The sequence below is a fragment of the Urocampus carinirostris genome, chromosome 1 (genome assembly GCF_059441175.1).
Source record: "Urocampus carinirostris isolate Australia breed hairy pipefish chromosome 1, RoL_Ucar_1.0, whole genome shotgun sequence".
NCBI lineage: Eukaryota > Metazoa > Chordata > Actinopteri > Syngnathiformes > Syngnathidae > Urocampus > Urocampus carinirostris.
The window spans coordinates 75,161,526-75,175,891 of record NC_142349.1 but is presented as its reverse complement, the minus strand read 5'-3'; the positions used below and the strand labels follow the sequence as shown (position 1 = coordinate 75,175,891).

General features: G+C 41.4%; 1 protein-coding gene and 1 pseudogene across 2 annotated transcripts in view; both read left to right on the top strand.

Moving 5' to 3' along the window:
* The window catches only part of LOC148376920 (uncharacterized), a 224,495-nt pseudogene extending 210,859 nt beyond the window's left edge, over window positions 1-13,636 (top strand). The window contains exon 2 of the transcript XR_015852621.1: window positions 12,436-13,636. The product of XR_015852621.1 is annotated as an uncharacterized LOC148376920 (transcript). The remainder of the gene's footprint in view (window positions 1-12,435) is intronic.
* On the top strand, window positions 329-5,886 carry LOC148376921 (uncharacterized). The gene is made up of 2 exons (XM_088351998.1): window positions 329-554; window positions 4,417-5,886. The coding sequence occupies exons 1-2, from the start codon at window positions 512-514 to the stop codon at window positions 5,673-5,675; spliced, it is 1,302 nt and encodes a 433-aa protein (XP_088208124.1). The 5' UTR covers window positions 329-511; the 3' UTR covers window positions 5,676-5,886.
* Window positions 13,637-14,366: the final 730 nt, after the last annotated feature.

The window sequence follows — 14,366 nt, the reverse complement described above, 5'->3', positions numbered from 1 at the left end:
CTACTTCGTGGTTCCACGTCCGCGGGTCCAGAGCTTCGCAGGTCTAAAAAATAATAAGAAGAAAATAGATTAGTTAAAAATAATAATAATAATAATAATACATATTTTTTTAAGCATTTTTAATGGGGCGTCGCTATTTCGCGAATTTTCACTTTTCGCAGGTGGTTTTGATCCCCGTTAACCGCGACAACCGAGGGATTACTGTAATGCCCGCAAAACGTTTTGTATGACTTTATATTCCGAAAGCCTTTTTTGGCTCCGCCCATCTTCCTTCTTCTTCCGGGTCACTCTCCGTTTGTTTTGGGCTCCGCCCATCTTCCTTCTTCTTCCTGGTCACTCTCCGGTTGTTTTTGTCTCCTTCTGTTTTAACCGAGTAGAAAAGCTCCGTTGAACTCGTCAGAAGAGTTGACGAAGAGCTTCAAAGGTGGCCGAAGCGATCTCAAGAAGGGATCAAAGTTTCAAAGAGGAGCTTCAAGAAAAGAGCAGGCGAGAACGTGGACGGCTAACTCAAATGAGAATTAGCAAGCGGCTACAAGCCGCGATGGAAGGAGCAGGTCGGTCTCTTGAAATCTTTTGCATTTTATGGTCCACTCACGAAGTCAATTGACTCTGTTTCTTGTTACTTTTCTCACGCGTGTTCTTGATGCGGCTGCTAGGAGTCCTTTTGCTTGATAGCGATAGCCGCGTCTTAGCTATTAGCAAACTCGATTTAGCTTCTAGCTCAGAGGTCGGGAACCTCTTAGAGCAGACCTGGGCACTCCGGTCCCGGAGGGCCGTATGTTCTGCATGATTTTGGAGGTTTCTCTGATCCAATACAGGTGATTCCAATCACCAGTCTCGTTAACGAGCACTTGCTAGCTTGCTAACCAGGTTAGAATTTGTATCACCTGAGTTAAAGAAGAGCAAACTTCAAAATCTGGCAGGACGTATGGCCCTCCAGGACCGGAGTGCCCTGGTCTGTCTTAGAGCATCAAAGCAAAAAACCTTTTCCAAAGAAATTGAGAGAGATTAGCCCTTCGTCTTCCCTATCAATCACATTTTACAAATCCTCTTCTCCTCTTGTCATGATCTGAAATGATCTGCATTTATTTAGCGCTTTTCAAGTCAATGACTTCCCAAAGCGCTTTACAGTGTGCTTCACATTTCCCAATAGCGGCCGTGCCGCCATGTAAAGCCCATCCCAGCAATCATCGGGCAGTGGGCAGGGGACACCCTGAACCGGTTGCCAGCCAATCGCAGGGCACATAGGTCAGATATCAATCATTAAAATGATTAAAATAATCACATATTTTATAGACTCATCTTCGTAGTAGCCATCCCTCGACGTCATCCTGCGCCTCGTTACCAAATATCACTGCGGCACCAATGATAAAAACAATAGAAAGAAACATATTTATAACTCGACAATTCCAGCAGCAATTGTAAGAGTTGTGATCGATCTGGAAGGTGATACCGGTATGGATATGTAACCCCGGTTGTTAGCATTATAAGTTAGCATAAAGTTTTTAGCTCAGAGAGACGTTTCTGTCATTTTTTACTTGGTACTGGCAAGTTCATTTGAGATGGGCCCACAACCGTTAGCAACAAGGATATGCCTTGTGGAGGTCTAAAAAACACATTCATGGTAAAACCATCGTAATAACACTGTTATTACACTTTAAAAACTTTTAAAATATACATGTTCAAATAGAATGGGCCGTTCGATTTGAATTGGCCCATCCGGAATGCATTGAGCCCATTCAATTTGCTGAGTCGTTAGCATTAGAATCATTTTGCAGCATGAAGAAGTAAGAAATTTAGCCGTTAGCATCGCTTTTTATCATGTGTCCGTTAGCATAACTCATCAACATGAGGCCATTAGCATCATTTGTAAATATGAAGTCGTTACAATATTGCCATTGCCAATTTTTTTTAGCATGAATAAATTAGCATTTAGCCGTTAGCATCAGTCTTTAGCAGTTACCCATTAACATAACTCGTCAACATGAGACCATTGGCATCATTTGTAAATATACACAAGAGTCCCGGCCGGGCCGGAATTTTTGGTACGTGAATCGTTAGGTTACTCCAAAAGCTCTGGGAGGAGATACCCGTTAGATTTCGGCGGAAGAAGACAGATGTAATAATAATAATAATAATAAAAAGATCTCGGGAGATTATATTAGCTGTGCCTGCTTCGCAGCACTTGGCAATGTAGTTGTGCCTTGCTGAAGCATTTACAACTAATAACAGTTCTGATATCATAATAATACAGTGGAAGTTCGGTTCTCGACCATAATCCGTTCCGGAACCCTGTTGGAAAACCGATCGGGTCGATCACGGAAAATCGTTTTTCCCATTAAAAGTCACGTCAAATCCTTTGAATCCGTTCCGACGCGCTAAATGTTTACCGTGACCGTAAACATGAAGCTGACCCGGGCTTATCGTACGTTCGCGTTAGCGTCATCTTCTAACGTGAACGTGTCAAAATAAAAAAATCAGGTTGTTTACGCATCATTTAGCACCTGGGTCTCCACCACAAGCGGTGAGCGCTTAAAGAATAAAAAAAAAAGAATTCTGAATAGGATTTCTTACCGTTGTGTTGGTCTGCAGAAGCCATGCTCTATTCCCTCGAAAGAAGGGAAACTCGCACATCTTCTTCATATTTTGCTCTTATTTCTTTCTTAAATGCAATAGTTGCACGCACTACTCTTCTTTTTTACCTGTAGCAACTTTGTGCTTGCGCTAACCTTCTTCCGAGGCATCGTTAGGGGTTAAAACACTCCGTTCACCAATATTCAAAACGAAAGTATAGAAGGAGTGCAAGCTCACGTGACAGCAGTTCTTCAGGAGGGGTGGGGGCAATCTACACCCATACGCCGCTCAGCATCGCACCCTAGCGTACCGGCGTTCGAACTACGATTTTTGGAACGAAAAGCGAAGCAAGAATTTCTCCAAATTTTGGGTCGAGAACCGATTTGTTCAAACTGAGAGGCGTTCAAAAACCCAGCTTCCCCTGTAGTAACAATAACAAGTTAAGCATAGTTTGAAACGCAGTATTTCCAATCTCCCTCATATCCCATTTTCTTCATCCCTGTTTTTTGTATTTCAATCCGAACAAGTGAATAGTTGGACATTGTTTGATCTCATCTTTTCAATGATTCCGTAGTTTGACTCCGCACACAGACACACACATGCTTTTCCTGGTGGTTCTCAACCTTTGGGATCATGAATTCACCACAGCCCCTTAAGTTATAATTTCCTTCTTTCCAAATGAATCATTTTTGGATGTTTTCCGGCACCATGTTTTTGTTGACCTTAAATAACAGTTGTGCGGTGAAAATTTTTATTAAATCATCCAATTTGAATCATTTGGACTGCAGGAATAAAATAGCAGTATGATCTCGATAGCCTACCCTGTGTATGGTTCTCATTGCACGTTTTTGGAGGATAAAAAGAGGCCAAAGTCAACTTTTGGAATGACTTTTGCACAATATGTTAAGGATGGCAGTACTAGAGACATGATCATGAATACAATGCATTATAGTTTCAAATGAATTTGGCTTTATTAATGATTTAAATGCTTTTAGATACTTTAGTTTGTATGTGTCTGATGGTTTCCAACTTCATTTATTGTCTATGATGACCCCTAAAAACTTCATTTCTCATCCACCATCCATGTTTACTTCTAAATCTTGATATGACTTGCGATGACCAAATAATATTAAATTTTGTTTGATTTAAATTTAAAGATCATTTATTGATATCCATCCATACTTTTAGGTTCATTCATTCACGACGAATAAAGGTTACCAAATCGATATAGTTATCGTTTGAATAGAAAATCTGAGCGTCGTCTGCAAATATGACTATTTTTAATCGTTTTGTAACATTAGAAATATCGTTGATATATGAATGAAATCACTTTGGTCCCAGGATAGAACCCTGTGGTACTCCACAACAGATGTCCAAGTATTCAGATGACAACTCTCCCATTTTGACATATTGCTTCCTCCCCGTCAAATCAATTTGAATACATTGCAAGGCCACGCCCCCGATGTCATATCTTTCCAGTTTTTGAATAGTATATTATGACGATTGGTATCAAATGCTTTTGTGAATTCAATAAATATCCCGACTGCGTATCTCTTCTTTTCTACACTATGGCGGATTTCCTCTACTGCATCAATTACAGCCCAACTGTTTGCTCTAAAACCAGATTGACTTTCATGAATCCATTTATGTTACTCTACGAATTGTTCTAGTCTATTATTGAAAAGTTTCTCTAATATTTCGCATGCAAATTTTAAGTTGAGATAAAGGCTTGATCCTATTCATGTGAAACTTATTTTAACTTTTTGGCTGAAATCATTTTTTGAGCGGCGCTCATGTCGTATATAATGTTTTCCAAAACCACGCGTGTCTTGCGTCCCGCAGACGTCATCGAAGAGAATCTTCTTCCTCGGCAACGGGAGACAAAGTCGCCCGGCGTCAACGAGGAAGAAGATGACTTTTTGGAGACGGCTAACATTAAAGAGGAAGAGGACCGTTTGGAGCCTGATCACGTTACAAAGGAGGAAGATTTGGGAGAGTTTCCCGTGACCGGGGCTTATTTGAAATCCCGAGATCAACACGAGGAGAACAAGGAAAAGGTGTCTCCGAGCAGAAGCACCGGGACGACGGACTTTAGGCCTGTCGACATTAAAAAAGAAGAGGAGAAAGATGTAAAGCGCGATGGCGTTAAAAAGGAGGGAGACGTGAGAGAGTTTCCCGTGACCGGGCCCCGTTTAACCTCGGAAGATCAACATGAGGAGAACCAGGAAAAGGTGTCTCCGAGCAGGAGCTCCGAGACAGCAGACGATGACGACGCGTCCGACAACGTCGGTGACCAACATTCGGAAGGCGATAACACCTATCACAAATGTCCGCAGTGTGGAAAATCGTTTCAGTCCGGGCATAATTTGAAACGCCATATCGTGGTCCACGCTGGTGAAAAACCCTTTTCCTGCTCAGTTTGTGGTCAGAAATTCAGCTATAAATCACACTTAAAAGGCCACACAAGGACCCACACTGGTGAAAAACCTTTTGCCTGTTCCGTTTGTGGTCAAAAATTCACCCATAAATCAAGCTTAATTGCGCACACTAGAGCCCACACTGGTGAAAAACCTTTTCCCTGCTTAGTTTGCGGTCAAAAATTTATCCGTAAAGATCGTTTGACAAGTCACACAAAAACCCACACTGGTGAGAAACCTTTTGCCTGCTCAGTTTGCAACCAAAAATTTGGCCATAAATCATGCTTAAAAAAACACATAAGAACCCACACAGGTGAGAAACCGTTTGCCTGCTCGGTTTGTGGTAAAAAGTTTACTTGTAAAGATCATTTGACAAATCACACAAAAACCCACACTGGTGAGAAACCTTTTGCCTGCTCGATTTGTGGTAAAAAGTTTACTCGTAAAGATCATTTGACAAATCACACAAAAACCCACACTGGTGAGAAACCTTTTGCCTGCTCGGTTTGCGGTCAAAGATTTTCCCTGAAATCGAACGTAAATAAACACCTAAGAACCCACACTGGCGAAAAGCCCTTTGCCTGCTCCGTTTGTGGTAAAAAGTTTACCCGTAAAGATTATTTGACAAGTCACACAAGAACTCACACGGGTGAGACGCCTTTTGCCTGCTCAGTTTGCGATTAAAATTCAGTCAAACGGGAAACCTAAAACCACACACAGAAACTCACGATGGAATACCTGTTCAGTTTGTGGTCAAACATTTTGCTATATAGGAAGCTTCAAAATACACACAAGATCCCACGCCGATGAGATGGTTTTTCTTTCTTGCTCAGTTTGCGGTCAGAGATTCTCTAGTCAGGTCAAAGCTCAGGATCACACCAGCAGTCATCACTCTGCTTGATATCAGCTCATAGTTTAGGTTTGAAGATAACCCTTCTACCGAATGAACTTTAGCGTACTCCTGACGTCACGTATACGTTTCAACTCGGCTTATATCCTAATTTACTGTGGTATTTATTTTCTAACGCACGAGTGTTTCATCTCGTATACTCTTTTGAATGATTCGATGAAATGTATTGACTAATAATCCTTAGTGTAGGGATAAGATCTTAGGCCTGAAGACCATGTGCACCATTTTACATCTTACCTATGTTTGTTTTCATGTTTACTACATTTTGCGTATTGTTATCCGATTCGACGTCTATTTTGGCCTGGTCATACTGGAAGGGTTATTACGATTTCTGTGGCTCCTACTCAAGGTTTCTTTTTTATTTTCATGCTGAGGTTTTGAGTTTTTCCTTGTTTGCATGTCAGTTTCAGATCAGGGGATGGTGCAACTGTGGCTTGTGCAGTCCTTTCAAACGTTTTGTGATTAGGGGCTCATAAATAAAGGTGACTTGACACGAACCCGGTCGATCCTTAATTCTGGCTCGGCCCAATTTCTCTCTCGCTGTTTTATTTTAATTATCTACTCATCTTGTTCTGTGTTTCCTCTTCTTTGTCGAGGATTTGCTACTCAGTGTTTGAGCGTGCCGACACACAATCTTATGAAGTACTTTTCAAGTTTTTTCTATACACATGTAAATATATGTTATATCTTTACTATAAATGGAATTGTTTAAGATGCCTTCTTTACTGGGGGTTATTGCACAAAACGGGAAGAATTAAATCCAGGCTAACTGAATAAGCGCAGCTCGATCTAGTCCGGCTTAACGGGTTGTACGTTTGCGGGGTTAGGATGAAAGGCAAGCTGGAGATGGCGGAGATGAATGGGTGTTGGCGGAATCTTTCGTTCGATTTCCAGGATCCATCTCGGGATCACGGATCGGAAAATGGAAACGTGTCGCCCGTTATCTTTGTCGGCCTCTGAACGTCAGCTCTGGATGGAGTTTCGGGAACCTTTGAAAGAAAGTCAAAGAAAAGAAGGTGAAACAAGCACTTTTGATAAGGAAAGGACAACGGCAGGTACTTTTTTCGCACCTCAGAAACACCTGCTTTTAAGAATAAATCACCACGGAAACTGAGCAGGGTAATTTGAACTTGCTTTCATGCAACCCACTTGAGGCTAAATTTAACCAAGATTTTATATATATATATATATATATATATAATATATATTATATTATATTTGGGTTGAGCTTATTTTCAAAGTTTCAAAAAGTCAGTGTCTTACCCCTTAATTGTGTTCCATTACACAAAAGAACAATCGCCGTGCAGTTTGGTCAAAATAAAATACGTTTTAGAGGTAGCTCAATTGCTGAGAAGCTTGGCGTTTTCTATCGTTTTTCTTAAATGGGAGAGATGCTGGGATAAGCCACATACTGTATGTGTCAGTTTATATCTCAAACAATGATTACCCACAAGTCATTGCTCAACAAGATCAGTCTCATTCAACTTATTTCCCTCGACCTACCTTTGAAGACGAGACCTTCTTTGTCCTCCGAGAAGCCGTTGACATTCAAAGATCAGCGTCAGGTAAATATTCAGTCCATTCAAAGAATTGCAATTTGCGATCCGCAAAATTGTCAGACTCAACTTGAAGAACATTTTCAAGCATGGCGTTTGCTAAAAAAGGATAACAAACGGCAAGACAAAAAGCCCAGGAAAGCGGTGAGTTCCAAGAAGAACTCCGTGACTCGTTTGACATTGCTCATGCGAATGCTCGACATGATGACGATTCCAGAAGACAAAGAGTTTTTGTTGTCTCAAAGAGCAAAGGGAAGAGAGGGCTCAATGACAGGTATTGACGAAAAATCAGCAGAGAAAGAAAAAGACATCAACGACGCTTAGAATCTCAAACCGAGCAAAGAATTGCCAACGAGTCGTTTCAATGATCACGAAGCGGTCGTCGTCGGGAAGATGACCAACCGGAAACGTGTCGCGACATCTCCCATTTATTCTTTCAAAATGCGGACGTTTCCGTCCCGGTTCCGTTTGACGAGAAGGGAAGGACACTGCTCGGAGCGTGCGTTTTCACAGTAAGGGTTTTTGTGAAGGCCCGGATCACGGAGTGCCCCTCGCACCGATTTGCAGCTTTGAAAGTCTTCGGGTGGAATATTCAAACCTAAATTCTGCAACATCTAAGGCTGGCCTTCAGAAATGTTCCTGTGGTATCTAACACCAGAAACGCTCACACTCCATTTGTTTGACGATCGAGTCGGCGCATCGACAAAACAACTGGGGCGGCAGTAGCTCGGGAGGGTTTTAGGATTAAGGGATCCCAGTTCGAATCCCGGCTCATCCGTGTTACACGTGGAAGTGTCCTGGGGTAAGACACTGAACCCCTAATACCCCCAATAAGCAGGTTAGCGTCTTACGCGGCTGCACGGCCGCTATTGGGAAATGTGAAGCGCACTGTAAAGCGCTTTGGGAAGTCATTGACTTGAAATGCAGATCATTTCATTTTCATTTCAACTCCTGGTGGCTGCGATGAAAAATAAGGACAACGTAGATGAAACCGCTGAACGGGATTTTCAAAAGAGGATATTTGAAGATTTAGACTCTGTTACTAGCAAATGTCTAGAAAACTCTGTATCCTCTGGATAGAGCTAGTACTTTCTTCCGAATCCTGGAGCTTCCTGTTGATGTCGAACCACAGGAATGGGAATCACCGGATGACTTCAACACTCTTCATTTGAGCTGTGAGAAGCGATGGGTCCCCCGGGGACTGACATGCTCCAAAATCTAGGGCTCCCCAAAATGGAGTCTTATCCAGGTTGAAATTGTAAATCGGCCACAAATATATCATATTGATCTATATATTCATCCAGTTTTAATCATCACAGTTGATTGGTAATACAAAGCAAGTTATCACTTCAGATTCTTCAGTTCATATATTCTTCGTGGTCTGCTGTCCCGCCACAGTTGGAATCCATTATCATCTTCCTCATAGCGTCACCAGGAATATAATTGAGTCCATTTTGGCAGAAGATTCCTTTTCTTGCTAGGAGTATTCTTTTGTGGATTTTCTTTCGTCGAATCGTCGGCTTCAACGCACGTGTTTTCCTTGCCTCCCGATCTTCCGAAGAATTTCTCCGCCGTTTTTTTGTGCCGGAACGATTGCCGTCGTTACCACTTTCCGCATTGTGTTTCGACTTATTACCGACACTGAAGAAATGACCAAATTTTGTGTCGATTTTCACCTTCCCTCGACGACAAGCGCCACAACAATGACGTCATCTCGAGGCAAAGAGGTCTCGCTTCCCGAACGGCGAGACCAAAACGACAACGGCGGATCTGCCTGACGAAAATTTTGGAGTGCGGTGAAATCGTTCTACTTTCCACAACCCAGGCCGTTGCTGCCAGCCCCGATTCCCACTCCGGGTGGGTGCAGACGATTCTTCTTCATGGTTGCGTCCTAGGCCCGCCGCTCACAGATACTATAATAATGCATGTCACATGACTACTTACATGTTGTATGATTCATTCAAGGAAGTCAAATGATATTATTAAACGCCACTCGAGTGACGTGACATTACGACTAAATAGATAAAGAAGTTGTAAATGAAGAAAGTACGTCATCATAACGAAATATAAGCAGTGACGCATTTTAATCATACGACATCCTACAAAAAAAGTGCTCACATTTTAACCACGTAACATAGAAACATGGAGCAAAAACAAAACCCTTTCTTTCGCGTGGCTCACTTTTTAGTTTTCATGAAGAAGCAAAATTGTTTTAAACTCATCCAGCGTTCACTTTCTACATTTCCACCAAATTCGAGGATGTCTCGTGTCAAAGTTCCGAGTTTGAATTGTATGAAGTGAGGATGCCAAACCTCTGGAAAGGAATCACAAATGATGCGAACTTAAACGACAATATCTGCAAAATCCTAAAAGGCAATCTCTCAAATTGACAAGATGTCCCTGAACGCATATCAAGCGCGTCACTCTGTGTCCGGCTGAGTCATTCGATCAAATCACATGAAAATGTATTTGCAGAGCAAAAGTATTCATAAGATTCTGTTCAAGTTTTTTTGGTTTGAACAAATTGATTGACACTAATAACAGAAAACAAGCATGACAATCTCAACAGCAATTAAGCACATTCACAATATTATATTCCAATATGACGTTTTTAACAGCAAACACAAAGTGAGGTTTGAACAACCCTTCTCAAAAGTCTTATTAGCAATCAAGCATATTGTGGACTCCCAAATCTACTAATTGTGGACTGAGCAATTCGGAAAAACGCTGGACTGTGTCATGTAAGATCAAACATTCGGTTGTGTCCGGGAACTCTGTTTGACCCTCACAACAAACACCCCCCCCCCCGCCGAGGACAACAAAGTCAGTTAGTACTTTGTTCCTTTGTTCTTTGTTTCCTTATCCTCACTGTAAATGTGGGACTGGAGTCGTCCAATTTCGTTGTCACAGCATATCCCATGTTGTAACAATGACAATAAATTATAAAATATTCTATTCTATATTCACAATTTCGTTGTATAACATCTTTGTTAGTGTCAATAGATCCGTCCAGGCCAAAGTCGATGGTTTCTGTTCTGAACAAATCCACCGACACCAACAGCAGCAAAACAAACACGACGATCTCAACAGCCATCAAGCATATTCAACATTTTTTAAATCTGACAATATGACGTGACGATATGACGTTTTAACATTTTTTCCTGACATTTTCAACATCAATGAAACAATTTCAGAGTTATTTTCTTTTAACAGTAGTTAGCCAGCGTGTAAAAGGCAAGTGCTGTATGTGAAAAGAATGTACAAGACGTTGAATTGACGCCATCTATAGGCCAAACTGGGTGTGCTGCAGGATATCTCAAAATGGAATAAAGCGAGTTGAATCTTTTTTTGTCTTTTATAAAAAAAACACGTGGCAAATATGAGAATCTTCGTCATATCAAACAAATGTAAAATATGGGTGCCACTTTGTTCGCGTTGTTGACGAGAGACCGGAAATGACGTAACATCCTTATTCGAATGCGGAAATAAGTCGTGCATAGATAGAGTCCATTACGCTAGCTCACAGCTAAACTACTCCACAAGATGGCGCACTCCCTAAACTAAACGTTGGCGGTCCGCATAATAATTTGGAGTCATTTCTAAATTCCATGTCGTAAAAACTCTTGCAAAAGTCAGTACCTTGTCGTATATGTTTCACAAAATGATATTATTAAAAAGTAATAAATAAAAGCTCATTTGTGAACCGAAAATCGTTTGGTTAGAGCTCCGCCCATCTTTTTTGCCTTTCCGGGTCACGTTCAGGTTGGTTTTGGCTAGGCCTTGTGGATTCCCTAAAAGAGTTCATCTAACTCTATAAAGGAGTAATAGTGCGCTTTAAATGTGGTTAAATTGCTCTCTCGAGGGAAAGGACATTTCAAAAAGGAGCTTGAAGAAGAGACCGAGCGAGAAGATCGACGGCTAACTCCAGTTAGCATGAGCAAGCAGCTCCAAGTCGCGATGGAAGGAGCAGGTTGGTCGCTTTAGTTTTTCCATTCCCGAAATCAATTTACTTCCATATGTTATTATTTTTCCATTTCGTATTCTTGTTGCTGCAGCTACGACGTGGATCCCAATTGGTTGATGTCACTTTTTCATAATCCGTGCTCCCGATTGTTTGCACACCCTCCATGACATCACTGGCTACTATTTTGCACACCAGCTATTGGAAATCTTCAGATTTTTATATTATATATTTCTAAACAGTTGTTTCTACTCTTCATATTCTAGCTGTTATTCATGATTCACTGTCTTCCTGCTGTCCCCAAAGTCCCCATCGCGGGCGAATAAAGGATAATGAAATGAAATGATCTGCATTTCTATAGCGCTTTTTCAAGTCAATGACTTCCCAAAGCGCTTTACAATGTGCTCCATATTTCCCAATGCTAACCTGCTTATTGGGGGTATTAGGGGTTCAGTGTCTTACCCGAGGACACTTCGATATGTAACACGGACGAGCCGGGATTCGAACTGGGATCCCTTGATCCCGAGACGAGCGCTCTACCTAGATTTCCCGATTGTTCCATATACAGTCTTTTTTTTTTGCGAGAGAATCGATGTTTGAAAATGAGAGAGCTCGACTTTTTTCTAAATAGTGTCATTAAAAGGGAGTGACGTTCCATATCCGACCAGGATTTTTCAAGCCAATTGATTTGAAATCAACTGTTTCAAGAAATTCTAATAACCGTGAATACGAGATTTCTGCAGGTGGAAAATGGCAAAGCGGCCTGTCGGTCTTGCCAAGAAGAATTGCTTTTCAGTCCTTTGTACGGTTCATCTTCAAAAGTGTCACAACGTCTTGCTCTTAAAACAATTCTCCAAACGAAACGTGTCTAAACCGAGTACACACTAAATCCAAAGAAACCCTCTCATTGCCGCCAACCCTACAATGATTACTCCTTGTGCAGCTATACTCGTGTTTATTCCGGTAATGCCTTTTGTGTGTGAATAGTTATTCACATTCATGTCTTGTGTCCTGCAGACGTCAGTGAAGAGAATATTCCAAAGGAGACCGTGTGTTCCGTCGTCAAAAAGGAGGAAGAGGATGAGTATTTTGAGAAGTTTAAACTCGAAAAGGAAGAGGAAGACTTGGAGCCCGATGGTGTTAAAAAAGAGGAGGAGAACTTTGAGCCTGTTGACATTAAAAAGGAGGAAGATTTGTGGGAGTTTTTCACGACCGGGGACCGTTTAAGCTCTGAAGATGGACGTGAAGAGAACAAGGAGACGGTGCCTCCAAGCAGAAGCTCCGGCACAGCAGATGATGATGGCGACAATGATGGCGACAAACAGTCGGAAGGTGATAACAAAATCCACAAATGTTTGCAGTGTGGAAAAACATTTAGACAAAAGTGTGATTTGAAACACCATATCATGGTCCACACAGTTGAGAAACCTTTTGCCTGCTCTGTATGTAGTAAAAAATTCAGTCAGAAATCACAATTAAAAGTCCACATAAGAATCCACACTGGTGAAAAACCTTTTGCTTGCTCAGTTTGCGATCAAAGATTTAGCCGTAAAGGAAATTTGAAAATCCACACAAGAACACACACTGGTGAAAAACCTTTTGCCTGCTCAGTTTGTGGTAAAAAATATTCTGAGAAGTGGAACTTAAAACAACACACTAGAATCCACACAGGTGAAAAACCTTTTGCCTGCTCTTTTTGTGGGAAAATATTCACCCATAAATCAGACTTAAAAAGGCATGCAAGAAACCACACAGGTGAAAAACCTTTCGCCTGCTCAGTATGTAGTCAAAAATTCAGTCAGAATTCACAATTAAAAGTCCACACAAGAATCCACACTGGTGAAAAACCTTTTGCCTGCTCGGTTTGCGGTCTAAGATTTAGCCGTAAAGGAAATTTGAAAATCCACACAAGAACGCACACTGGTGAAAAACCTTTTGCCTGCTCAGTTTGTGGTCGAAAATTTGCCGAGAAGGGGAACTTAAAACAACACACAAGAATCCACACTGGTGAAAAACCTTTTGCCTGCCCAATTTGTGGTCAAGAATTCGCTGAGAAGGGGAACTTAAAACAACACACACAAATCCACACTGGTGAAAAACCTTTCGCCTGCCCAGTTTGTGGTCGAAAATTCACCCATAAAGCAGACTTAAAAACACACACAAGAACCCATAGTGATGAAAAACCTTTTGCCTGCTCTGTTTGCGGCAAAAAGTGCAGGCGGAAAGAACACTTGATTATCCACACAAGAACCCACACCGGTGAAAAACCTTTAGCCTGCTCAGTTTGCGGTCTAAGATTCTCAAGTCAGGCAAAATCTCAGAGTCACAAGTGTGCTGGGGAGAAGAGCAGCCAACACTCTGGTTGAGATGAACTCATCCTTCTCATTTACATAAATAAAAAAGAACACAGTTACCATTGACTTTAGTGATATGTCCAAACTTACTTTTTTGTAGTCGGAAAAAAATATATTTTAAAAAACATCGAGTGTTTCAGCTTGTATCCTTTTGATTGATTCTATGAAATGAAATGATGAAAAACATGAAATTACCATGATATCTCCTCAGTATGGTCCACTATAATCTTCTATTAAGTACAGTACTTTTTAACCCCGGAACGTTTGACAGCCTATGAAATCCAGATATCCAAGCTAATTCGATAATCACAGATTTTTCTACTCTGGGTTAACGGTTCGCACGTTTGCCGAGTCGGGATTAAATTGGCACAGCTATGTCATGCCAGCTGTAGATAGCTGTAGGTAGCGTTCACCGAATCCTCGAATCGACCCCCAGGATCCATCTCAGAATCACGGATCGGAAAAGTGTCGCCCGCGATCTTCTTCTAAGGTTTCTGAACATCCGCTCCTGACGGGCTTTTATGAACTTTTGAAAGAAATGAAAAGAAAAAAGGTGACACGAGATCCATCAATAAGGCAGGTACGTTTGCAAAC

Bases quoted from the DNA above. Each gene is read 5' to 3' on its own strand.
- LOC148376921 (XM_088351998.1), top strand. From the start codon at position 512: ATGAGAATTAGCAAGCGGCTACAAGCCGCGATGGAAGGAGCAG. The intron at 555-4,416 runs GTCGGTCTCTTG...TGCGTCCCGCAG, and splicing joins AGCCGCGATGGAAGGAGCAG to ACGTCATCGAAGAGAATCTT.